The 27,622-nt window shown below is 41.5% G+C and overlaps 1 protein-coding gene across 2 annotated transcripts; it reads right to left on the bottom strand.

The window, feature by feature from the left end:
* Window positions 1-1,609: 1,609 nt before the first annotated feature.
* Window positions 1,610-27,595, bottom strand: LOC109896816 (ATP-dependent DNA helicase Q1-like). Of its 2 annotated transcripts, XM_020491196.2 has the most exons (16): window positions 27,530-27,592; window positions 27,249-27,335; window positions 24,060-24,130; window positions 23,145-23,366; window positions 13,145-13,324; window positions 9,341-9,447; window positions 9,038-9,236; window positions 8,610-8,776; window positions 8,350-8,431; window positions 7,972-8,238; window positions 7,633-7,771; window positions 7,415-7,506; window positions 7,033-7,249; window positions 6,591-6,720; window positions 5,447-5,569; window positions 1,610-3,497 (listed from the first exon to the last, which is right to left on the bottom strand). In XM_020491196.2, exons 3-15 carry the CDS (start codon window positions 24,079-24,081, stop codon window positions 5,474-5,476), a joined length of 1,920 nt encoding a protein of 639 aa, XP_020346785.1. In that variant the 5' UTR covers window positions 24,082-24,130; window positions 27,249-27,335; window positions 27,530-27,592; the 3' UTR covers window positions 1,610-3,497; window positions 5,447-5,473. The 2 variants fall into 2 exon arrangements, with proteins under 2 accessions (XP_020346785.1, XP_020346784.1); XM_020491195.2 differs by lacking the exon at window positions 5,447-5,569 and having other exon boundaries at window positions 27,530-27,595.
* Window positions 27,596-27,622: the final 27 nt, after the last annotated feature.

Raw genomic sequence — 27,622 nt, 5'->3', positions numbered from 1 at the left:
TGTAGCAAGCTAAACTGACAACAATGCCCGCCATGGACATTTCCCAGTTGCTTTAAATGTTCAAAATTATAGTGGAAGAACAGACGCTAGCTAGCTAGGTAGCCATTTAGCTTTCTAGCACATTCACTAATTTGTTTGTAAACAATTAACAAGCTCGTTAGCTACCACATATTCTTGCCAAAGTAACACGATATGCCAAATAAGTCCAAAAACCACTTGAGAGCAAATACATCAGATTTGTATCTTATTTCAAATCCCGTATGAAGGTGGTTTGAAACATCAGTTTCCATGTGCTTTTTGGCTGAAAGAAAAAGAACAGTTTAAAATCAGATATGCAATTTTTTTTTCTTTCTTTTGAGTCGCTTTAAACTGCCAATGTGAACAAGGCTTAAGAGACACATTTTAATACAATGTTTAGACGCTGCAAATGTGTAGACTAGTGATGCGCGGGTCAGCTGTTTGTTCACCAGCACCCATCAGCAATTGCTAATAACCCATCCACAACCGCCCGACTATATGTGATAGTGAAACTCTGAGGTCCAGAGCCGAACCTAACCTGCAAATATAGAGAATGCGTTTTAAGTTCCCTTTCTGCCTTAGTGGATTGATAACTTTTTCCCCAAAAACATTTGATGCGCGCATACAGTTAGGCCCACGCTTTAGGGCCCACGCACTAATGCCAGATAAAAATGAAATAAAAATGTTTTAAAAAATTGCAATGTAGCCTATAGATATGAATTGCACAATAATGATCAATTTATGATTTTTTTTTATGCACTGCTTTTTCTTTATTTCTTAATTAAAACTGCATGCAACCCCCTCCCACAATCATCCACACTATTTCATGACCCTAAACCCAGACATAACAGCAGATTGCGGGTTATGAGTCACTTGTGTGTGATCCATGTGTTTGATCACGAAAACCACATGTTAATGCAAGGTGTAACCAGGGCTATAAATATACCTTTGATGAGAAAGGGCATTGGCAAGTTTAGAACCTGTGACGTTCTGGTCCCTATCCCAGTGCCTGGTCTACTGCGCAAGCAATTGGGAGGGCACAACACATGTTTTACCTATACAAAGCTGTTCAGTCAGGTAGAATTGTAATTACTAAGGTTGGAAAACAAAACCTGCATTGGCAATCGAACTGGCAACCTTGTGTGTCGCAACCCAACCTCCCTAAAGGTGGCTATTCTTTATTTTACTCTCACCTGTACACTCCACCCTTTGACCTGTCCATCGAGCTTTCATCCAACCAATCAATTCGTCCCCGACTACCTCGGGAAACAGTCCGGAAAATCTGATCACAATCAGTTATTTTAATCGTCTAAAAATGTGGACAATATTAGGACGTGTGTTAGCACCAGGTATAAACGGGGCTCTTGACTGAATCATGCATGGCTAAGAACAAATAATGCTATCAATATCAAGCCACAAGTTAACATTGTTTACAAGCCAAGGGTTATTATGTTTCATCTGCTGTACACTGTAAAAAAAATATTTTAAAAATCTGGGGTGAATTGAACCAAAATATACTTAATAATATTTTGCAACAACTTGCCAAGTGGCTCTGTTTTTGAGGATTGTGGGTAATTAAACATTTGTATACTTTTTTTTTTTACACAATGTTATGTGCATGTTTGAAGAAAGACAAGTATATGTATTTATTAGGATTAAGCAGCTTGTTGTGCCATGAGGTGTAATGGATCATGATGAACGGATATCAAAAGTCAGACAAATTGACTTAATGGTGATACCACACATTTCCACCATCAGCACCCCAAATGACAGAGGAAAATCCAGCACATTGTAATGCTTGCAGTTCTACCGCCAATTACTGCAGGTGGATTGAGCACTCAATAATACATGCCAAAGCTGGTAAATGGCAAATTAACAAAGTTAAACATTAAGACACCATCACTGAAAGTAACTAATCAGAAATGAAGTCAATTTCATTCATATTACAGCTATTCATATTTCCCTGGACTTTGTGTACATTTGAATAACTTATTGAAGTGTTCTAATCAAAAACAAAAGGCAATTGCACCTACTCAATATTGTGTAAATTGATGCCTTAAATTTGTTTAAGCAGATTCAAAAAAAAAAATTACAGCGTATGTAGATTCAATATTATTGTTTTAATTTAATTATTTTCCCGATAAGTGCTCTTACTGTGTTTTTTTTTTTTGGGGGGGGGTTAGTGGAATGCAAAAGGAATGAGAAAATATACCTGAATAGGATGCAAAGAAAAATAACTTTACAACCAAAAGATAGAAATGTTTCATGTGACCATTTCAATTTTAACTCACTGTTTATTAATGATAGCTAAAGATTATTCTGTGTTCCACAAATGTGAATGGACCTTCTCAAAGCTGCAGTGCAGTATTATAAAACATATTTGAGCGAATCAAATTCACGAGCGTGCACATTGTGGCTGTTTAGATTAGGGAATGCTCAAATATAAAAAAAATTTAAAAAAATTAAAGTTACAAATAATACATTGTGAAAACATTCTTCAGTTCAACAAACCTTTCAGTTCATGTGTGGTAAGTTTATCGAAAACAAAACCAGCTCTTCATTCTTTATCTTAGGCTAACAAGTGGTATTGATCCAACAGTAAAATATTACAATCTCAAATTAACTTGGATGGGGATATTCTCTCGGTCCAGAAAAATAGAACAGGTGTTAAAAAGTAGACTTGTCTGCCCCAGGGCTCTAAGTCTGGCAACGTGAAACCTGGAAAAAGAGAGATACAGGAGTGTCCATATTTGAAAGTCAACTGTCCCAGGGAAGGTCAATGGTCATCTTTGTATGAGTTTCCTTCTGGAGCTGACTCGGTTCCACAGGTTGCGTGCCGTCCGGGCGATGGTTGAGCCACGGGGGAGGTGCAGGCTCTTTAGTGGCTCTCTGATACAGGCCAGCACCCCTGGGTCTGAGCACCCCTGATTCTGCAAGTACTCATGGGAAATGTTGTTTATCTGCCTCAGCTGTTTGCTGTAGTAGTTCCTCAGGTCACAGAGCTCCTCCACTGCAGCCTCGGAGATGATGGAGACATGGGAGGGAGAGTTGACCAATGCTGGCCTCTGGTGTTCAGAGTCTGTAACCACAGCTTCTGAGGGAGCTAGGACTGCAGCAAAAGCAGCAGTACAGGGTTTCCTCCGCTTCTTTTGAGGGGTTGTTGATTTAGGTTTAGAATTGCGTTTTAATGGAGGTAATGGGGATTCGCTGTCATTAACTTTCTCTACAATATTGATCTCTACGTCTACTTCAATGGCAGTGGGCTGGGCAGCAGCAGGGTCATTCTGGTCCTCCTGTGTCTGGCTTTCTGTCTGGTCATGGTTCTCGTCTCGCTTCCTGGCCAGATTCTGCTGCTCTTTATGCATCTTGATCAGTTTGTTGTGTCTGGGAGGGGGAGTGCTGCTGTCATTGGGGGCAACGGGAGGAGGGGACTGGGAGGTCACCACCACCTCTTTAGCTCCACCAGCTAATTGGTCCTCCTGTGGGAGACAAAAGGAAGTGTCAGTGACCCCTGACTTAACTGAAGAAATAATCATAAAATCGAAGATGGGTTGACTTGGGACTGGGCATGCTGTTATACAGAACCATGTTAGTGAACCCCAATGTTAGTGTAGCATAGCATGAGTTAGTGAAAGCATGCTCCATAATGAATCTACAGCCATGTGTGTAGACATTGACAGGACATACACACAGGGCTGAGTTATGACACAAACCATGAAAGCAGTAACAATGGTTGAGTGTTTACAGAAATACAGTACCAGTCAAAAGTTGAGACACCTACTCATTCAAGGGTTTTTCTTTATTTTTACTATTTTCTACATTTTAGATGAATAGTGAAGACAACCTATGAAATAACACACATGGAATCATGTACTGTAGTAACAAAAAAAAACAAAAAAAAGTGTTATTAAACCAATCAAAACCTATTTTATATTTTTCAAAGTAGCCACCCTTTGTCTTGATGACAGCTTTGCACACGCTTGGCATTCTCTCAACCAGCTTCATGAGGAATGCTTTTCCAATAGTCTTGAAGGAGTTCCCACATTGGCTGAGCACTTGTTGGCTTCTTTTCCTTCACTCTAAACTGGTCCAACTCATCCCAAACCATGTCAATTGGGTTGAGGTCGGATGATTGTGGAGGCCAGGTCATCTGATGCAGCACTCCATCACTCTCCTTCTTGGTCAAATAGCCCTTACATAGCCTGGAGGTGTGTTGGGTCATTGTACTGTCGAAAAACAAATGATAGTGGGACTAAGTGCAAACCAGATGGGATGGCGTATCGCTGCAGAATGCTGTTGTAGCCATGCTGATTAAGTGCCTTGAATTCTAAATAAATCACTGACCGTGTAACCAGCAAAGCACCCCCACACCACCTCCATGTTTCACAGGGGAAACCACACATGCGATGTTCATCAGTTTACCTACTCTGCATCTCAAAGACAAGGCGGTTGGAACCAAAAACCAAACATTTGGACTCATCGGACCAAAGGACAGATTTCCACCAGTCTAAAGTCCATTGCTTGTGTTTCTTGGCCCAAGCAAGTCTCCTCTTCTTATTATTGGTGTCCTTTAGTAGTGGTTCCTTTGCAGCAATTCGACCATGAAGGCCTGATTCACGCAGCCTCCTCTGAACAGTTGATGTTGAGATGTGTCTGTTACTTGAACTCTGAAACATTTATTTGGGCTGTAATCTGAGGTGCAGTTAACTCTAATGAACTTATCCTCTGCAGCAGAGGTAACTCTGGGTCTTCCTTTCCAGTAGCGGTCCTCATGAGAGCCAGTTTCATCATAGCGCTTGATTGTTTTTGCAACTGCACTTGAAGAAAGTTTCCACATTGACTGACCTTTAGGTCTTAAAGTAGTGATGGACTGTCATTTCTCTTTGCTTATTTGAGCTGTTCTTGCCATAATATGGACTTGGTATTTTACCAAATAGGGCTATGTATACCAACCCTACCTTGTCACAACACAACTGATCAGCTCAAACACATTAAGGAAAGAAATTCCACAAATTAACTTTTGACAAGGCACAGCTGTTAATTGAAATGCATTCCAGGTGACTACCTCATGAAGCTGGTTGAGAGAATGCCAAGCATGTGCAAAGCTGTCATCAAGACAAAGGGTGGTTACTTTGAAGAATCTCAAATATATTTTGGTTTAACACTTTTTTGGTTACTACATGATTCCATGTGTTATTTCACAATGAAAATATAAAAACCCTGGAATGAGTAGGTGTCCAAACTTTTGACTGATACTGTATGACATCATGCATATTTAATTACTTTAGGAATAATGATGCATTCTGTAAGGACATCATTCAGGACCAAACATTACGCATGTCTTTAACCTAATTGACATACACATGGTTGTCCAGACAGTGCCATGCCATAGATGCAGTGGGTTGAATAGAGAATCAGGGAACTGTACTTTTTCTTTGGCATCTTCAGAAGGGCACTAGAGGTCTTTCTTGACTTTCTTGCTGACAGGGGAGTTTGTAGCATTGTCATCAGATCTCTTTCCTGCTTTGGTCTTTACCTGGGACACTTTTACCTGTAGGTCATCAACAACAGCTTTAACCTGCCTGTCTCACACACACACACACCTAAGCTAAGCTAGGTGTGGGTGATAACGTAAGCAGAGAAGGGTTTAAGAATTGACATGAGAACCAGAAACATGAATCATTCCCATATCAAGGTGTTAGGATTGATTATCAACCATTACCGGCACCGTGGTCACATTTAGCAAATGTCAACATGAATTAGATAAGAGCTCAGCAACACCCAAAACCACAGCTGTTGTACTGCACTTGGAGCCCTGATACTGGCGCCTGTCTGGTATTAGGCAACACTACATTGTTTAGAAAACCTACAGCATTAGAACTACAGTGATTTACATAGACAGTGATTAGGGAAATTGTTTTGTTTACAGTAAGTGTGCTAATGACAATCAAGGGTGATGGTAAGAATGATTCTACTCAATATTTAAAATAATAATTAACATTGATAAAAAGGGAAACGCTCTGATTTTGCTGGTGATTGAATAAAACAATCAATCAAAATGACGAAGAGGTCTTCATCCGCTGGCCTGAAAGGAAAATAAACTGACAACATAGTTCACTTACCTGCAGGTAAGTAGACAAGTAAACAATAGAGGTCCTCAGAGCAGAAACAGAGAAGACAAAAAAACAGATTGAAAGAGCAGAGAAGATGGGGCAAAGACATCGGAGATGAGGATAGAGACGGTGAGAAATAGGTTGAGTAAAGTACTACTTTAAACGGGGAAATAATTACGTTAAACTGAAACATTTCAGTCAGAAGTGCAGAAGGAGAAATAGACAAATAAAATGTGATACGCAGAAAAGATAAGACATCCCAGGATGATGTATTTCAGACAAAAGTGGCTTCTTAGCCTTAGTCTGCACGGACTCGGGAAAAAAAGAAAAAAAAAAAGTTACCGGGTAGTCAATTATCATATCGATTCCGTGCAGATGAAGGAGGCCACGTTAGTCTATTGAGATGCACCCAAAGGCCTTCCTGAATGATTTCTGTACCGTTTGCTGTGTAGTACTGACCGTGTTTGCTTCCAGGCCTGTCCTCCTCCTCTTCATGGTGATGGAGTGACTCTGGTTCTTCAGCATTGGGGCCTTACGACCCAGCTTCAGGTAGAAGTAGGTAGTGTATGGAGTGAAACTGAAGTCTTCACTGTGGAGAAAATTAAAAAAAGGGGGTAAACAAAGATCAACATTCTAAAAGCAAGTCCATTATGACCTGCTCACAATTCTCTCCAGCCTCCACTCTCGACAACCCTATTTGTCCTTAGTCAGTACCTGGTGTAAGACAAGGATATGTTCTTTTGGGAGGTACTGCCTGAAATGAAAACACATTTTTGACGCAAAAGTCTTTCCTATGATGTGCCCCACTGAACATGCCCTAGGTCATAGGCCTACCTGAGGTAGCCCTGCAGCAGTAAGCATATTGAACTGGAAAAGGGTTTAAAGTTAAGTCAGCCAGTACCCGAGATATCCCTGCAGCAATAGGCTTGTGATGATGGCCTCCACCTCCAGGCGAGACAAGGTGGTGGTCTGGATCATCTTCCTGCGTTTGGCCGGACCCTTCCCCATCCACGCCTCAGTCACCTTCAGGGGGGTCAGCTTCTCGTCCAGAGAGCCCGCCAGCTCCACAATCTGGACCACATCTTTAGCATGCTGCGTGATGTCCACCGTGATGTAGTCTGGAAGGAAACACAGGGATACTAGGTATGAAGACTCAACATAAATTATGCCAGCTCTTTCGATTAGATGGGAGAGTAACTCATGTGCCCAATTCCAATTCTACCCCTAGCATGCCATGTATGTTGGATTTGAAAAGTGGTATGTTCACCATATTGTACTCCTACCATTGCCACGGCGACAGACATCACACATCTTGTTGCATCCTTCATTATCCCAAACCTCATCAAAGTGAACAGCGATCACTGAGCGCCGACACCTTAAAACAATAGAGATACATTGTACTGTACCCTTGAGATCCTCAAACAGCTATCTACACAACTGAAATGGTCACAAGTAATCTAGTGATGTCAATGAGAGCATTGTGATTGGTCCAGCTCAGTACCTGTCTACGTTCTGACAGTAGTCGACCATGGTCAGCAGCTTCTGTTGTCCTACATTCTCCATGACAACCATGGTGCTGATCCTGAAGATGTCGTTGAAGCCAAAGTACACAATGCAGTCAGCCGGCTTATCGTCTCTGCCTGGAGGAACGGAGAGAGGATCAATAAGTTAGGAGTTAAGAGGAAGAGTTTAAAAACTGGAAAAAAAGAAAGAAAAAAAAGTTTAACTGGCTACTCCCATGGCTTCGGACGAAGTAGAAGTGCAATTGGAAAAGGGGATCAGGTGTTCTTAAATTATCACATTTTTGAGTGGGGGAAGGGGGAAAAATGGAGTCGTCTACCTGCTCGTCCGCTCTCCTGATAGTAGTTCTCTATGGACTTGCTGATGGTGTGATGGATGACAAATCTGACGTCAGGCTTGTCGATCCCCATCCCAAACGCCACAGTAGCTACCACCACCTGGATCTTGTTGTTGGCCCATTTGCGGTGAACTCGTGACTTGTCCTCTGGATTCATATTAGCGTGGTATGGATATGCATTGATGCCTTTCTTCTGTAGGTCTGCTGACACAGTTTCTGCATCCTTCTGGGAAAACACGTACACTATCCCTGCCAAAAGCAGAAGCATAACACCGCAAGTCTGGATAACAAGCTGCTGATGTTTCAAAAATGTGACAAACTGAATTTTGAACTATTCTTTGTTTTTCCCTTTCAAAGTACCTGACTGGTCCTTATATCTCTCCTTGATCAGTGCTGAAATGTCACTGATTGAATCAACACTGTTTGAGTCTTTAAGAAGTACCTGCGAGACATAAAAACAGTACAGATCCTCAATACTTCAGTGTAGAGACACAGCGGGAATCTTAACAAGCATCCCCTTTAGCAAAACAAGTGTGTGTGTATTTTTAAAAGGTCAAAAGAACAACAGGTGTTTGCCAAGCAGGTGGCAGCCAGGTGTGTAAGGTTGCCATGACGCCCACCTCGTAGTAGAGGTTGGTGCGGTTGAAGGAGGCAGTGAGTGTGACTGGCTCAGGGACACACAGGATCTTCTGACAGTCCTTTAGAACACTGCTGGTTGCTGTGGCAGTCAGCCCTAGCAATGGAACCTTTGGGAATTGCCTCTTCAGGATCCCCAGGAGCTTGTAGTCTGGCGGGAGAGGAGGGGTAATTGGCCATCAACCCCACACAAACCTGAGCATACTACTTAGAATTAAGCAATCTATTGGGAATGCATAGAGATACATTGAAGTGTTCTGTTTAATTATGAGGATATCCTTGTTTGGGTATTGTTTGGGAATTCTACATTGAGTGATTTGTTGGAGTAGCCCTTTACCTTCCACAACAAAGTAAGGAGACTAATAAAAAAGTAAGTAGCCCATATACAGTACAGTTGTACGGTCTCTCTCACCAGGTCTGAAGTCGTGTCCCCACTGGCTGCAGCAGTGCACCTCGTCCACAGCAATACGGCTAAGCCTTCCTGCGTTGTAGGCCTTCTCCAGCCTCGACATCAGCAGCTTGCTCTTCGCTATCTTCTCTGGAGTCACATACAGCAGCTTGAAAAGCGATTTGGTGTCCGTCATCCCCGCTAGGACCATTTTAGCATGTTCCTGAGGTACATAGCAGAAGTCTAATAAAACACAAGTCCTAAAAGGTATAATCAATACCAGCCAAGTGTCAATAATATGTCAAAAATGTTTGTGTTGGTTATTACCTTACTGCTGGATGCGTTGAGAGAGACGGCTTCAACATCAATGGACTTTAAGTACATGAGCTGATCCTCCATCAGAGAAACTAGAGGAGTTACGACCAGAGTGAAACCTGGAAACACACAAACACACGTTAAAATAACACTGCAGTGAGTAATGGCTACAACAGTCTGCGATCAGAGCTTTAAAGTCAGACCAATTTAGTCGCATATGTGACCAAATATTTTGCTGTGCAACCAGGAGTTTTATTTTGGGAGCACAATGCGCCTAGGGGGAAAAAAATCTCTCTTGTAATAATAGTTGTAATAAAGGCTGTACCGTTGTTTCCAAATTCCCTAGAGAAAAAGGGAGCGCAGATTCGTTAGCATCATTGTTGCTCCATTTACTACAGCGAAAATGGCTTACTTCTAGAAGAACCAGGTCAAAGGATCTGACACATATTAACAGGGCAACATTTTTACTTTCCTATAGCGGATCACCGGGACGTGTCGTTAACCATTTGTTTACCTCATTGGCTAGCTAGCTAACACCCTGGTAACTTCACCAGTATATTCAAACATCTGGGGGAACAGAAAGGAAAAGAGATAGCTTTTTCAGGAGAGCAATGGCTGAATGACGATCTCCTGCATGTCATCACAAACCTGACGTTCTTAAAGATAGTGTATAGTTTTAAAATGTAATGCATCTCAATTGGAAAACAGTGCTTTTACACAATTTAGAAAACGAACATTCCCCAAATTACTTTGTAATTCCAATGACAGGTATTCGTGTCAACATTTTAATTTTTGTAATAAACAAATGTCTTTACAGTGTTACATATTAGTTTCTAGGGCACAACATGTGGTTCAAAAGTAAGTAAAATTCATAGGCTGTAATTCAATCATAAAAATAAATAAAAAAGTATTTTCTGGTGCTCCTAACTTTAAGTTGGTAGCACCAGTGCCAGGATTTATTTTTTATTTATTTTTTTGCCCTGTCTGCAGTACGTGTTTGCACAGCACACCCGTCATGACTGTCCTGTGAGGATCCCAATAGGTCAGATCAGCTTGGCAATGGCTGACAATAACCAGACCCTCTCCCAACCGCAAAGGGGGGGGTTTGACACCTCCACACCCCGTCGTAAATTTAAGCAGGAGAGAAGTCTCTCTCTACCCTTTAGTATCAACCAAAGGAATGACTTAGTTCACAGACACTTGGGGAATGGTCAGTGGGGAGATGAAGAAAACTAATGTCATATTGTTTTTCATTTTGCAATGTTATTAAAAACTGTATGGACCAAATACTGTAACTTGGAAAGGATACCGCCTTCATCTGTCAAGTTCCCATCCAATATGTTGTGCAAATTATTTGAAAATAAATATGAACGTATTTTTGTTGAGATCGGTATGTGATTTTAGGAGTCGTCATACAACTTCTAATCATATCCTTTACACATTAAGTAGCCAAGCTTCGAGGGAGTTCAGAGAGCTTGTTAGCATGACGGAACACCCCTTTTATCAAGAGTGCATAAAGGCTTGGAAGAGAAATCAACCTTTAGAACAGGAAACGTGAGGCGGAGAGCTACATGTTTGAAATGGTTGAAACTTTCAACCACAACACGAGGTGAAAGAAATTAACTCCCCTACCAGACCAGGATACCAATCTGTAGCTGCCTGTGAAAAGTGATTTGAAACTTTGACTATCTACCAGAGGTGGAGAGAGGAGAACTCCCCTCCCAGACAAATCACTGGTACAGCTAAGAGGAAGTTCTGAGGAAACACTCCATGGAGACTGGACAACTAAGAAGGACATTGTGACCTCTGGTGGACAATCAGACCATGTACAAGTGGCTCACAGGAAATGCCCACCAACCCTCTGCAAGAAGGCTTGGTTCCGACAGAGATAAACAACGAACAAAAGCATTTCACACGTAAATACATTCATGATTTTTACTCCAAACAGGTTGCAGTTCGTGAGCAAACTATATGATTAAAGTTACGAAAATCTAAAATTATGTCATTGCTTTAGAAGCATCTGATAGGCTAATTGACAGCATTTGAGTCAATTGGAGGTGTACCCGTGGATGTATTTCAAGGCCTACCTTCAAACTCAGTGCCTCTTTGCTTGACATCATGGGAAATCAAAAGAAATCAGCCAAGACCTTCAGAAAAAAAAATGTAGACCTCCACAAGTCTCGTTCATCTTTCCAAATGCCGGAAACTACCACGTTCATCTGTACAAACAATAGTACGCAAGTATAAACACCATGGGACCACACAGCCATCATACCGCTCAGGAAGGAGATGCGTTCTGTCTCCTAGAGATGAACTTACTTTGGTGCGAAATGTGCAAATCAATTCCAGAACAGCAAAGGACCTTGGGAAGAAGCTGGAGGAAACAGGTACAAAAGTATCTATATCCACAGTAAAACGAGTCCTATAATCGACATAACCTTAAAGGCCGCTCAGCAAGGAAGAAGCCACTGCTCCAAAACCACCATAAAAAAAGCCAGACTATGGTTTGCAACTGTACATGGGGACAAATATCATACTTTTTGGAGAAATATCCTCTGGTCTGATGAAAGAAAAGTAGAAATGTTTGGCCATAATGACCATCGTTATGTTTGAAGGAAAAAGAGGGAGGCTTGCAAGCCAAAGAAAACCATGCCAACCATGAAGCACAGGGGAGGCAGCATCATGTTGTGGGGGGGCTTTGCTGCAGGAGGGACTGGTGCACTTCACAAAATAGATGGAATCATGAGGATTTTCTTTGTGGATATATTAAAGCAACATCAAGATATCAGTCAGGAAGTTCAAGCTTGGTCGCAAATGGGTCTATCAAATGAGCAATGACCCCAAGCACACTTCCAAAGTTGTGGAAAAATGGCTTAAGGACAACAAAGTCAAGGTATTGGAGTGGCCATCACAAAGCCCTGACCTCAATCCTATAGAAATTGTGGGCAGAACTGAAAAAGCATGTACGAGCAATGAGGCCTACAAACCTGACTCAGTTACATAATCTCTGTCAGGAGGAATGGGCCAAAATTCACCCAACTAACTGTGGGAAGCTTGTGGAAGGCTACCCAAAACATTTGACCCAAGTTAAACAATTTTAAGGCAATGTCACCAAATACTAATTGAGTGCATGTAAACTTCTGACACACTGGGAATGTGATGAAAGAAATAAAAGCTGAAATGGATCATTCTCTCTACTATTATTCTGACATTTCACATTCTTAAAATAAAGTGGTGTTCCTAACTGACCTAAGACAGGGAATTGTTACTAGGATTTACTAGGGATTGTGAAAAACTGAGTTTAAATGTATTTGGCTAAGGTCTATGTAAACTTCCGACTTCAACTGTAAATGTGTGTGTATTCTGCATTATTATTTAGTTAGCTAGTAAATAAATTATTCAACCAATTTGTGTAGTACTGTGTAGTAGTGAATAATGGTGGGGTTTTTACAGATCCAAGGTTACAATCAATCATTCAGAATGAGTAGGTAGTGATTAACAAGATGACTGTTTATCGATGTTATAGGTAAAGACCTTAGAGTTTAATTTGGGAGATGGTAACGCTGTAAACAACTTCTTCCGTGGTGCCCCAAAACCTAATGAGTTAATTGCTACATTATTAATTTAAAATAAGGTAACAATTAAACATAGATAGTGGATTAAATAAATAATGAAAATCACGATACACAATCATTCAATGAACTGTAACATTAGGCTTTTCAGTATATGCACGTCACCTGGTGTATATGTGTGTCTGCATCTATATACGCATGTATGAATTTTGTGTGTGTGTGCCTTTGTGCATTCTCCCCTTACCCTCAGAGCAGACTGCAGGTAGCTGATAGCAGAGGCTTTTCCCTCGTCCAGTGGGCATCACTAGGAAGAGGTCTTTACCAGACATACTAAGGTTGATGGCCTTCAGCTGGAGAGAACGAAACTTAGAGAGCTGGAACGCATCCTTCAGATTCTGCTGCAGCTCTGTAGACCACGAGAAATCTAGGGTTGGAAAGAAAACATTCAAGCATGTCAAAATACAGTACAGCAATATATTCAGCCTTCAAGATTGTAGCCTACCTAATAAAATAGCACTTCGGACACAACCTACATATTTATTTTTGCTGTAATTGAACTGTGTGCTCAATTCAGCGCCTTGAAAGATGCCCATCTTATTGGATGTGAACATATCAGACCAGAGTTAAAATACATGTTTATTTGATTATTTGTTATTGAAATATATATTTTCTAGGTAGTTGTGTATTTTCAAATAAATGTGGCCGGATTCAACTACTTCTATTGGAAGTATTTTAATTTCCGAAATAGCCTTATACAGTGCCTTGCGAAAGTATTCGGCCCCCTTGAACTTTGCGACCTTTTGCCACATTTCAGGCTTCAAACAAAGATATAAAACTGTATTTTTTTGTGAAGAATCAACAACAAGTGGGACACAATCATGAAGTGGAACGACATTTATTGGATATTTCAAACTTTTTTAACAAATCAAAAACTGAAAAATTGGGCGTGCAAAATTATTCAGCCCCTTTACTTTCAGTGCAGCAAACTCTCCAGAAGTTCAGTGAGGATCTCTGAATGATCCAATGTTGACCTAAATGACTAATGATGATAAATACAATCCACCTGTGTGTAATCAAGTCTCCGTATAAATGCACCTGCACTGTGATAGTCTCAGAGGTCCGTTAAAAGCGCAGAGAGCATCATGAAGAACAAGGAACACACCAGGCAGGTCCGAGATACTGTTGTGAAGAAGTTTAAAGCCGGATTTGGATACAAAAAGATTTCCCAAGCTTTAAACATCCCAAGGAGCACTGTGCAAGCGATAATATTGAAATGGGGGCGTATGCCTTATGGCCAACGTGACATGGTGTGATGAAAGAAACATCCAGGAACTCAAATCCTTCTGTTCACCTGATTTAGAATTCCTCACAATCAAATGTAGACCGCATTATCTACCAAGAGAAGTCTCTTCGATTATAATCACAGCCGTATATATCCCCCCCCAAGCAGACACATCGATGGCTCTGAACGAACTTTATTTAACTCTCTGCAAACTGGAAACAATTTATCCGGAGGCTGCATTCATTGTAGCTGGGGATTTTAACAAGGCTAATCTGAAAACAAGACTCCCTAAATTTTATCATCATATCGATTGCGCAACCAGGGGTGGAAAGACCTTGGATCATTGTTACTCTAACTTCCGCGACGCATATAAGGCCCTGCCCCGACCCCCTTTCGGAAAAGCTGACCACGACTCCATTTTGTTGATCCCTGCCTACAGACAGAAACTAAAACAAGAGGCTCCCACGCTGAGGTCTGTCCAACGCTGGTCCGACCAAGCTGACTCCACACTCCAAGACTGCTTCCATCACGTGGACTGGGAGATGTTTCGTATTGCGTCAGATAACAACATTGACGAATACGCTGATTCGGTGTGCGAGTTCATTAGAACGTGCGTTGAAGATGTCGTTCCCATAGCAACGATTAAAACATTCGCTAACCAGAAACCGTGGATTGATGGCAGCATTCGTGTGAAACTGAAAGCGCGAACCACTGCTTTTAATCAGGGCAAGGTGTCTGGTAACATGACCGAATACAAACAGTGCAGCTATTCCCTCCGCAAGGCTATCAAACAAGCTAAGCGCCAGTACAGAGACAAAGTAGAATCTCAATTCAACGGCTCAGACACAAGAGGCATGTGGCAGGGTCTACAGTCAATCACGGACTACAGGAAGAAATCCAGTCCCGTCACGGACCAGGATGTCTTGCTCCCAGGCAGACAAAATAACTTTTTTGCCCGCTTTGAGGACAATACAGTGCTACTGACACGGCCTGCAACGAAAACATGCGGTCTCTCCTTCACTGCAGCCGAGGTGAGTAAGACATTTAAACGTGTTAACCCTCGCAAGGCTGCAGGCCCAGACGGCATCCCCAGCCGCGCCCTCAGAGCATGCGCAGACCAGCTGGCCGGTGTGTTTACAGACATATTCAATCAATCCCTATACCAGTCTGCTGTTCCCACATGCTTCAAGAGGGCCACCATTGTTCCTGTTCCCAAGAAAGCTAAGGTAACTGAGCTAAACGACTATCCGTCATCATGAAGTGCTTTGAGAGACTAGTCAAGGACCATATCACCTCCACCCTACCTGACACCCTAGACCCACTCCAATTTGCTTACCGCCCAAATAGGTCCACAGACGATGCAATCTCAACCACACTGCACACTGCCCTAACCCATCTGGACAAGAGGAATACCTATGTGAGAATGCTGTTCATCGACTACAGCTCGGCATTCTACACCATAGTACCCTCCAAGCTCGTCATCAAGCTCGAGACCCTGGGTCTCGACCAAGCCCTGTGCAACTGGGTACTGGACTTCCTGACGGGCCGCCCCCAGGTGGTGAGGGTAGGCAACAACATCTCCTCCCCGCTGATCCTCAACACTGGGGCCCCACAAGGGTGCGTTCTGAGCCCTCTCCTGTACTCCCTGTTCACCCACGACTGCGTGGCCACGCACGCCTCCAACTCAATCATCAAGTTTGCAGACGTCACAACAGTGGTAGGCTTGATTACCAACAACGACGAGACAGCCTACAGGGAGGAGGTGAGGGCCCTCGGAGTGTGGTGTCAGGAAAATAACCTCACACTCAACGTCTCAACGAAGGAGATGATTGTGGACTTCAGGAAACAGCAGAGGGAACACCCCCCTATCCACATCGATGGAACAGTAGTGGAGAGGGTAGCAAGTTTTAAGTTCCTCGGCATACACATCACAGACAAACTGAATTGGTCCACTCACACAGACAGCATCGTGAAGAAGGCGCAGCAGCGCCTCTTCAACCTCAGGAGGCTGAAGAAATTTGGCTTGTCACCAAAAGCACTCACAAACTTCTACAGATGCACAATCGAGAGCATCCTGGCGGGCTGTATCACCGCCTGGTATGGCAACTGCACCGCCCTCAACCGTAAGGCTCTCCAGAGGGTAGTGAGGTCTGCACAACGCATAACCGGGGGCAAACTACCTGCCCTCCAGGACACCTACACCACCCGATGCTACAGGAAGGCCATAAAGATCATCAAGGACATCAACCACCCGAGCCACTGCCTGTTCACCCCGCTGTCATCCAGAAGGCGAGCTCAGTACAGGTGCATCAAAGCTGGGACCGAGAGACTGAAAAACAGCTTCTATCTCAAGGCCATCAGACTGTTAAACAGCCACCACTAACATTGAGTGGCTGCTGCCAACACACTGCCAATGACACTGACTCAACTCCAGCCACTTTAATAATGGGAATTGATGGGAAATGTAAATATATCACTAGCCACTTTAAACAATGCTACCTTATATAATGTTACTTACCCTACATTATTCATCTCATATGCATACGTATATACTGTACTCTATATCATCGACTGCATCCTTATGTAATACATGTATCACTAGCCACTTTAACTATGCCACTTTGTTTACATACTCATCTCATGTTATACTGTACTCGATATCATCTACTGTATCTTGCCTATGCTGCTCTGTACCATCACTCATTCATATATCCTTATGTACATATTCTTTATCCCCTTACACTGTGTATAAGACAGTAGTTTTTTGGAATTGTTAGTTAGATTACTTGTTCGTTACTACTGCATTATCGGAACTAGAAGCACAAGCATTTCGCTACTCGCATTAACATCTGCTAACCATGTGTATGTGACAAATAAAATTTGATTTGATTTGAAATGGAAGGAGTATCAGACCACTGCAAATCTACCAAGACCTGGCCGTCCCTCTAAACTTTCAGCTCATACAAGGAGAAGACTGATCAGAGATGCAGCCAAGAGGCCCATGATCACTCTGGATGAACTGCAGAGATCTACAGCTGAGGTGGGAGACTCTGTCCATAGGACAACAATCAGTCGTATATTGCACAAATCTGGCCTTTATGGAAGAGTGGCAAGAAGAAAGCCATTTCTTAAAAGATATCCATAAAAAGTGTCGTTTAAAGTTTGCCACAAGCCACCTGGGAGACACACCCAACATGTGGAAGAAGGTGCTCTGGTCAGATGAAACCAAAATTGAACTTTTTGGCAACAATGCAAAATGTTATGTTTGGCGTAAAAGCAACACAACTCATCACCCTGAACACACCATCCCCACTGTCAAACATGGTGGTGGCAGCATCATGGTTTGGGCCTGCTTTCCTTCAGCAGGGACAGGGAAGATGGTTAAATTGATGGGAAGATGGATGGAGCCAAATACAGGACCATTCTGGAAGAAAACATGGAGTCTGCAAAAGACCTGAGACTGGGACGGAGATTTGTCTTCCAACAAGACAATGATCCAAAACATAAAGCAAAATCTACAATGGAATGGTTCAAAAATAAACATATCCAGGTGTTAGAATGGCCAAGTCAAAGTCCAGACCTGAATCCAATCGAGAATCTGTGGAAAGAACTGAAAACTGCTGTTCACAAATGCTCTCCATCCAACCTCACTGAGCTCGAGCTGTTTTGCAAGGAGGAATGGGAAAAAGTTTCAGTCTCTCGATGTGCAAAACTGAGAGACTGTATGTAAGACTGTATGTAAACGCAGTTTCACAATTCCTGACATTTAATCCTAGTAAAAATTCCCTGTCTTAGGTCAGTTAGGATCACCACTTTATTTTAAGAATGTTAAATGTCAGAACAATAGTAGAGTGAATGATTTATTTCAGCTTTTATTTATTTCATCACATTCCCTGTGTGTCAGAAGTTTACATGCACTCAATTAGTATTTGGTAGCATTGCCTTTAAAATTGTTTACCTTGGGTCAAACGCTTCAGGTAGCCTTCCACAAGGTTCCCACAATAAGTTGGGTGATTTTTTTGCCCTGACTGGTTTGTTGGCCTCCTTGCTCGCACACACTTTCAGTTCTGCCCACAAATGTTCTATCGGATTGAGGTCAGGGCTTTGTGATGGCCACTCCAATACCTTCACTATGTTGTCCTTAAGCCATTTTGCCACAACTTTGGAAGTGTGCTTGGGGTTATTGTCCATTTGGAAGACACATTTTCGACCAAGCTTTAACTTGATGTCTTGAGATGTTGCTTTAATATATCCACATACATTTTTCCTTAATCATGATGCCATCTATTTTGTGAAGTGCACCAGTCCCTCCTGCAGCAAAGCACCCCCACAACATAATGCTGCCTCCCCCGTGCTTCACGGTTGGAATGGTGTTCTTTGGCTTGCAAGCCTCCCCCTTTTTCCTCCAAACATAATGGCCATTATGGCCTAACAGTTCTGTTTTTGTTTCATCAGACCAGAGGATATTTCTCCAAAAAGTTTGGCCCCATGTGCGGTTGCAAACCGTAGTCTGGCTTTTTTAAATGGTGGTTTTAGAGCAGTGGCTTCTTCCTTGCTGAGCGGCCTTTCAGGTTATGTTGATATAGGACTCGTTTTACTGTGGATATAGATACTTTTGTACCCGTTTCCGCCAGCTTCTTCACAAAGTCCTTTGCTGTGTTGTTCTGGGATTGATTTGCACTTTTCGCACCAAAGTAAGTTAATCTCTAAGAGACAGAACGCATCTCCTTCCTGAGCGGTATGACGGCTGCGTGGTCCCATGGTGTTTATACTTGCGTACTATTGTTTGTACAGATGACCGTGGTACCTTCAGGCGTTTGGAAATTGCTCCCAAGGACGAACTAGACTGTGGAGGTCTACAATTATTTTTTCTGGGGTCTTGGCTGATTTCCCAATGATGTCAAGCAAAGAGGCACTGAGTTTGAAGGTAGGCCTTGAAATATATCCACAGTTACACCTCCAATTGACTCAAATTATGTCAATTAGCTTATCAGATGCTTCTAAAGCCATGACATTTTCTGGAATTTTCCAAGCTGTTAAAAGGCACAGTCAACTTTGTGTATGTAAACTTCTGACCCACTGGAATTGTGATAGTGAATTATACGTGAAATAATGTGTCTGTAAACAAATGTTGGAAAAACTACTTGTGTCATGCACAAAGAAGATGTCCTAACCGACTTGCCAAAACTATAGTTTGTGAACAAGAAATTTGTGGAGTGGTTGAGAAACGAGTCAATGACTCCAACCTAAGTGTATGTGAACTTCCGACTTCAACTGTACATAAGACAAAAACATATTTCCCCCAGTAATATGTAACCCAATTTCGGTGAAGTCTCCTCCTTCTCTCTAAACATTACATCTTCTTTATTGCTAGGCATGAAGTTAAGTGATACGGGCAATAAATTGTTCCTTCTCCCATTATGTGACCTGACCTCGACCCCCTTCCTCACAAATCCACAGCTCTCCACCCTTATCAGTGCCTGCCAACATGTGATCATCTTCCCTGCACTCTGTACATTCTAAGCTTAATAATTGCATCCACCATATACATTCCTCCTACAGATAACCATTAACTTCTGGTGTAAAACCCTAGACTATGCACCCCTCATGTCTCTAGTATAACTGAGGATTAACAATAATTAAAATGCAGTAAACACCCCTTCAAATTAGTGGATTCGGCTGTCAGCCACACCTGTTGCTGACAGGTGTATAAAATCGAGCACACAGCCACATCTCCATAACCAAACATTGGCAGCAGAATGGCCTTACTGAAGAACCCAGTGACTTTCAATGTGGCATTATCATAGGATGCCAGTTTTCCAACAAATCAGTTCGTCAAATTTCTGCCCTGCTAGAGCTGCCCCGGTCAACTGTAAGTGCTGTTATTGTGAAGTGGAAACGTCTAGGAGCAACAACGGCTCAGCCACGTAGTGGTAGGCCACACAAGCTCACAGAACGGGACACCCCTCATTAATGCCCGTGGCTGAATGGAAGCAAGTCCCCGCAGCAATGTTCAAACATCTGGTGGAAAGCCTTCCCAGAAGAGTGGAGGCTGGTATGTCAGCAAAAGGGGAATCAACTCCATATCAATGCCCATGATTTTGGAATGAGATGTTCGACGAGCAGGTGTCCACATACTTTTGGTCATGCGCACAGTACTACATAGAGCCATGGCTGATGCTGATGTTAAGCAGTAGAATCAGATAAAATACACCTTATGGAATAGCAGGGACTGTAAAGAAACACGATAAAACACATGGATGTTGTATTGTAAATATATGAGTGGCGTAGAGGCCTGAGGGAACACACTAAATGTATTGACTAAAGTGTTATGAAATGTAATGTAATATTTTAAATTGTATATAACTGCCTTAATGTTTGGGGACCCCAGATAGAGTAGCTGGTTGCCTTGACAGGAGTGAATGGGGGACCCTTAATAAATACACAAACGTAATGTGTGTGTGTGAGATATATCTCACACACACACACACACACACTACCGTTCAAAAGTTTGGGGTCACTTAGAAATGTCCTTGTTTTTGAAAGAAAAGCACATTTTTAGGTCCATTAACATAACATCAAATTGATCCGAAATACAGTGTAGACAATGTTGTAAATTACTATTGTAGCTAGAAACGGCTAATTTTTAATGGAATATCTACGTAAGCGTACAGAGGCCTATTATCAGCAACCATCACTCCTGTGTTCCAATGGCACGCTGTGTTAGCTAATCCAAGTTTATAATTTTAAAAAGGCTAATTGATCGGTAGAAAACCCTTTTGCAATTATGTTACCACAGCTGAAATCTGTTCTGATTTAAAGAAGCAATAAAACTGGCCTTCTTTAGACTAGTTGAGTATCTGGAGCATCAGCATTTGTGGGTTCGATTACAGGCTCAAAATGGCCGGAAACAAATAACTTTCTTCTGAAACTAGTCAGTCTATTCTTGTTCTGAGAAATGAAGGCTATTCCATGTGAGAAATTGCCAAGAAACGGAAGATCTCGTAAAACGCTCTGTGCTGCTCCCTTCACAGAACAGTGCAAACTGGCTCTAACAGAATAGAAAGAGTGGGAGGCCCCGGTGCACAACTGAGCAAGAGGACATGTAGGACATTAGTGTCTAGTTTGAGAAAGACGCCTCTCACAAGTCCTCAAATGGCAGCTTCATTAAATAGTACCCGCAAAACAACAGTTTCAACGTCAACAGTGAAGCGACTCCGGGATGCTGGCCTTCTAGGCAGAGTTCCTCTGTCCAATGTCTGTGTTCTTTTGCCCATTTTAAGTTTTTTGTTGTTGTTATTGGCCAGTCAGAGATATGGCTTTTTATTTGCAAATCTTTGAATAGAGGAGTGATGGTTGCTGATAATGGGCCTCTGTACACCTATGTAGATATTCCATTAAAAACCAAATCTGCCGTTTCCAGCTACAATAGTCATTTACAACATTAACAATGTCTACACTGTATTTCTGATCAATTTGATGTTATTTTAAAATGGACAAAAAAATAAGGCTTTTCTTTAAAAAACAAGGACATTTTTAAGTGACCCCAAACTTTTGAACGGTTGTGTACACACACACACACACACAGTGTACAAAACATTAGGAACACCTGCTCTTTCCATGACAGACTGTGGATGTTAAGGTTACTCAGTTAGCCAAAAATAAACTTGACCGGTCATGCTTCTCGATCAAAAGGTTAATTATCATAATTTGGTCAAATTAAAATTGCCGCATGTATATTTTCGTTAGTCGTTATGCATTTTATTTATCACACGTGCACAGCATACAGAGCCTAGTTTGAGGAGCAGAATAGCCTACCACCTGTCAGAAAGAGTTGCACCTCAAAAAGACTGTAGGTTACTGGAGTGAAACCTGCTTTTGTAAGCCCAGTCATTACGCAACAAATAATTCTAAATGCAATCGCGTGTTAATTTGTGGCCACAATTAAAAAGGAGCCATTTTTATTTCTCAAGCAACTCCCATTCGGATGCATACTGTAGGCTATAACATGCCAACCATTGACTATCAGCGCGTCACCCACCACTTTGCAATGTGAGCGTGAGGCAGATAATAGTTTGAAACCTGAACGTTTTACTTTTCTTCGCATTAGGTGCGTACTTTAGAACGGTGTTTTCCTCTATTTGCATTTGGGCAAATGTTTGAAAATGTGGTTTTATTAGCTGCTTCATTACAGGAGTTGCATGTTCAATCACCTTTTGACTGTAAGACAATAGGCTTGTTATTGTTGCATGTTTCCATTAAGCTTTTAATGAAAAATGTCCAGTCCTTGTACGCATGCATAGTATCAGAGAGGAAGAGGCGACGAAGCAAGAGGCTTCACTCTCGACAAAATCTGTCCAAAATTGATATGGGATTATTTTGGGCCTTAACTTGTCCCTGCCTTCCCGCCTTGGGACGACTCCCATTGTTAGGGCAGGAAAAACAAGTATCTCGTCATTATATACAGATCTCATTATATAAAATGTGCATCCCTAACAGACTGACCAGGTGAATCCAGGGAAACGATATCATCTCTTAAATCCACTTCAAACAGTGTAGATGAAGGGGAGGTGACAGATTAAAGAAGGATTTTTAAACCTTGAGACAATTGAGGCATGGATTCTGTATGTGTGCCATTCAGGAGGGTGAATGTTAGTAGATGCCAGGCACACCAGTTTGAGTGTGTCAAGAACTGCAACGCTGCTGGGTTTCACACTCAACAGTTTCCCGTGTGTATCAAGAATGGTCCACCAACCAAAGGACATTCAGAGAACTTGACAACATTCGCCAGCATCCCTGTTGAATGCTTTAGACACATTATAGAGTCCATGCCCTGACAAGTTGAGGCTGTTCTGAGGGCAAAAGTACAACTCATTATTAGGAAGGTGTTCTTAATGTTTTGTACACTCAGTGTATATTGTACGCATGTGCCACATCCTATACATTGTAGCCTCTACTGTACCATCATTCTCATAGCGCAGCAGCTCCTGCTTGGTCATTGCAGGTCCAGATCCAGAGCCTGAGCAGGATCCAGAGGGCTGGGCGGAGTCACATGCCTCCTCCAGCTTGCGGAGCAGCCGTTTCCTCCTGGAGGTCAGGCTAGCCTGCTTCTCCAGCAGCTCAGCTATCTGCAGCTCCACCACCTCCAGCTCTGCCTCCACAGAGTCCAGCTCTGTCTGCACATCTGGGGAGGAGAATATTAACAAAAAATAAAAACAAATTATTTAACGAAGATTTTGTATATGCTTACGATGGAGCAATCATGTAACACACATGCCTCTGGTAGGGAGGAGAACAACAGGCTAATCACCATTTTATATTTTAATGACTTTTTCCATACACTGCAGTCAACGTTCTCTACGGTATCTAGGCCCTACATATAAATAATATGCATTGAACACACATGCGCAAAGACAAGAGTGGTACCGTGAATCAGAAATGGATAACAGCAAGCGCACTTCTATTTCAAATGCTGTGCTAAATCCTTGTAGATAAATACCATAAATATTTGATGGCCAGGGCCTAATATGAATCCATTTCAAAGTTTGCCACAATCTGCCCTGGTTAGCTTTCCTCTGGGACCAATGTCATCCGATCCTACACAAGGAGACTGTCAAGGCTGACACCTCCAAGTCACTAACGACCCATGTTTCACAGGTAGGGTGCTAATGGTGTCAGACACGTCAGTCTCTTACAGTCACCACTACACCGTCTGGGGGAGGATAGAGTAGCACCTGTCCCTGTGGACTCTCAAAAACAATAACATATCCAATACCTTGGATGATGAGATCCAAGCGCAGCTCTGTCTGTTTCTCTATGGGGTTTGTACCATACTTTTGATGAAGGGGGATAGAAATGTGAGATCACAGTCACTTACCATTGGTACTGTCACTGTCCATTTCCAAGGTAAATCTACAATGCAATCAACCACCTTGCAGACTTATCACTCTGTTGAATAAGGGGGGGGGGGGAAATGTCAGTGTTATGCAATGTAGCTAGCAAGATAGTGTCTTCAGAAAGAATTCCCACCCCTTAATTTTGTTGTGTTACAGGCAGCCTGAATTTTAAAATGATTCAAATGAGATTGTGTGTAGGCCAGTGACACACAATACCAGATAATGTCAAAGTGGAATTACATTTTTAGAAATGTTTATAAATTAAAAGCTGAAATGTCTTGTCAATAAGTATTCAAACCCTTTGCAATGGCAAGCCTAAATAAGTTCAGAAGTAAAAATGTGTTTATCAAGACACATAATACACATAAAACACAATTCTATGAGGAATTGGAAACTCGTACTCATTCTGAGAAATAAGGTAGGCCACTTGATTTTAACATCTGAACAAAGTGGACATACAAACATGCTTTTCAAACAGTTGGAGACAGAGAGAAGGTTGTGTTCATAACAATACAACTGTTCAACTCTGTTAGCTAGCAAATAGATCCAAGTTGGCTAAATTTTAAATACAAAGATTTTGATAAATTAATTCAGTTATTAGTGTTTTTTATGGTTGAGGAAAGGTTTATATTTAGGCTAGGTATAATGTCAAGCCCTGAATTCATGACATTATTGCTGACTGTTTGAAATACTGTGTATTTGACCTTTAATAGTACAACAACCCTTAGAGAACTTGTATTTTTTATTAACGAGAATAAGTTAGAAGTTAGAATGAAAAAAATGGAGATATGATTTTTAGGCCATATCGCACAGTCCTACATGAGGCCAATGGTGACTTTAAAACAGTTACAGAGTTTAATGGTTTTGATATGAGAAAACTGAGGATGGATCAACATCACTGTAGTTAATCCACAACACTAACCTAAATGTCAGAGTGAAAAGGAAGCATGTACAGAATAAAATATATTCCAAAACATGCATCCTGTTTGCAATAAGGCACTAAAGTAAAATTGCATAGCATGTGGCAAAGAAATTAACTTTATGTCCTGAATACAAAGTGTTATGTTTGGGGCAAATCCAACACAACATATCTTGAGTAGAACTCCATATTTTCAAGCATGGTGTTGTCTGAATGTTATGGGTATGCATGTCATCGGCATGCATGCTTACTAAGACAACATTGAATGTTCCTGAGTGGCCTAGTTACCGTTTTGACAAAATTGCTTGCAAATCTATGGCAAGGCTGGAAAAAGGCTGTCTACCAATGATCAACTTGACAGGGCTTGAAGAAATGTAAAAAATAATAAATGTGCAAATATTGTACAATACAGGTGTACAAGCTGGAGACTTACCGAGAAAGACAGCTGTAATTGTTGCCAAAGGTGATTACAAATGTTAGATTTTTTTGTGTAGTGTTGGTTCCACTTTTCTGGGCTCCGTTATTTACAAATAAGGAACACTCAAAATGTGCACTTATAAATCATAACAATTTTAATCCAAATACAGCTGTAGACAGAAGTCAAAGATCAAACATCAGACATACAACTGATGTCTCTCCTGAGTTCTGCCCCAAACAAAATAAATATTATATACCCGAGATCACACCTTATGGTATGATCTCCTATGTCAAACCCTGCATGTGCAGCTAAAAGAACAAGTTATTCTTAACACAAGGTTTCTAAGAACCTGTCTCTGCAGTATGCAAATCTGCCCTTGTTTCAAAGAAAAACAGAGGCTGTCTCTGCCTGGCTATCACCCTCAGTCCCTTTTCTCACCAACGCGGGGCTGCGAGTTTTGGCAGAGAGCTAGACACAGACAAAGGCCTCAATATTCAGCTATACAGTAAGCATAAGTACAATGGCACGTATGCAAATTAATAACAACATAATGAATGGTTGGGGTCTTTCTTTAGAAGACCTTACAGTAGAGATTACAGTATTTTGTGTAGATGACAAAAAAATATATATAAAATATATATATAGATGATGAAAATGACAATTAAAATCCATTTTAATCTCACCTTGTAACACAACAAAATGTGGAAAAAGTCCAGGGGTGTTAATACTTTCTGAAGGGACAGAGAACGCATAGCCCCTCGTTGATTATCCCTTACATATGCAATGTTAAGGGATACAGATTGTAAGTAATGCTTAACATGTTATTTACAGTGCCTTCAGAAAGTATAACGAGTCCCGGGTTGAATATCCCTTTTATACCATGGCTATAATTTAACACATTTGCCTCTAGAAATGTGTTCAAAATTCACAGAAGCAGATAGCAAACTTACTAGATAGCTACAGTAGTTGCTATGGTTACCAAACAAACAGACCTGCTAGTTTAGCTAACCAAGCCATCAGTCCTAGCTTTCCATTATGAAAATCGAATTCAACAATGCCAATAATGTTTTCAATTCGACTATTGCTTTCAAAAGCAGCTCAAACATAGTTCATTATTACATGTTATATTGCCATTGAATTCTAGCGTGCAAATATACTGTGCTTCACTTAAGCAATAAGGCCCGAAAATGTGTGGTATATGGCTAATATATACCACGGCTATAGGCTGTTCTTAAGCATGACTAAGGTATGTTCTTACCACGGCACAACGCAACGTGGAGTAGCCTTGGTATATTGGCCATATATCACAAACCCCCGAGGAGCCATATTGCTACTATAAACTAGTTACCAATGTAATTAGAGTAGTAAAACTAAATGTTTTGTCATACCCGTGGTATATGGTCTGATATACAATGCATAAAATATACGTATAATCTATCCATACATGAACAAGCTGTTTCCTTGAGCTTTGACAAGCAGGCCGGAATGTAAACATTAATTGTGTAAAGTAAATGGACATGTGTGTGAACCGGGAAAGCCCCCATCCGTCCTCTTCCTCCATGTGGCTTTACTCTTTGTCTTATCATTTTCTTCGTCACATTAGATAGCTAGCCAATGATAGTTAGATAGCTAATAGATTACCAATAATCAACCACCCTAGCAGTACGATAACAAGCCTCCATCGGGAATCAGCCACCTGCTCCAAACAGCTAACGTTAATGTTAGCCAACCTAGCCGACCAGCTAACAAATTATACTTCAACTTTTTGACAGCTACATATGTAACGAAATTATGGAAAGTAGAATTGATATGACAAAGCAAAGCAACACTCACCGTTGACCATTCACTCTCCTCACTTCTTGAGTTTGCACTGTTCATTTGCACTTGCTTTTTTCGTGATGGTTGCACCACAGCTCCCGCCTGTGAAAAAAATAATGTTGTGGAGACCAATCAAATTGCGGTTGCTTTCACTATCTCCACGTTATGGGGTACATTCAACAAACCAACTGCAATCCATGCTGAATCAATGTTTTATTTTATTTAACCTTTATTTTACAATACAATAGAACCTAGAAAAGTGTATGTAGGCAGGGCAGATATTTTCCAACAACTACCTAGTTATATTCAGCAGAGAAGTGCTCTCCTTAACCTTTTCACCAACGTTTTGATAGAACCTTTGAGAATGTTGAATGCCCCCCTGGTTTTGT

The sequence above is a fragment of the Oncorhynchus kisutch genome, linkage group LG9, assembly GCF_002021735.2.
Source record: "Oncorhynchus kisutch isolate 150728-3 linkage group LG9, Okis_V2, whole genome shotgun sequence".
Lineage (NCBI taxonomy): Eukaryota > Metazoa > Chordata > Actinopteri > Salmoniformes > Salmonidae > Oncorhynchus > Oncorhynchus kisutch.
Note: the sequence above shows the minus strand (reverse complement) of the source record. Positions and strands in the feature narration are given on the sequence as shown.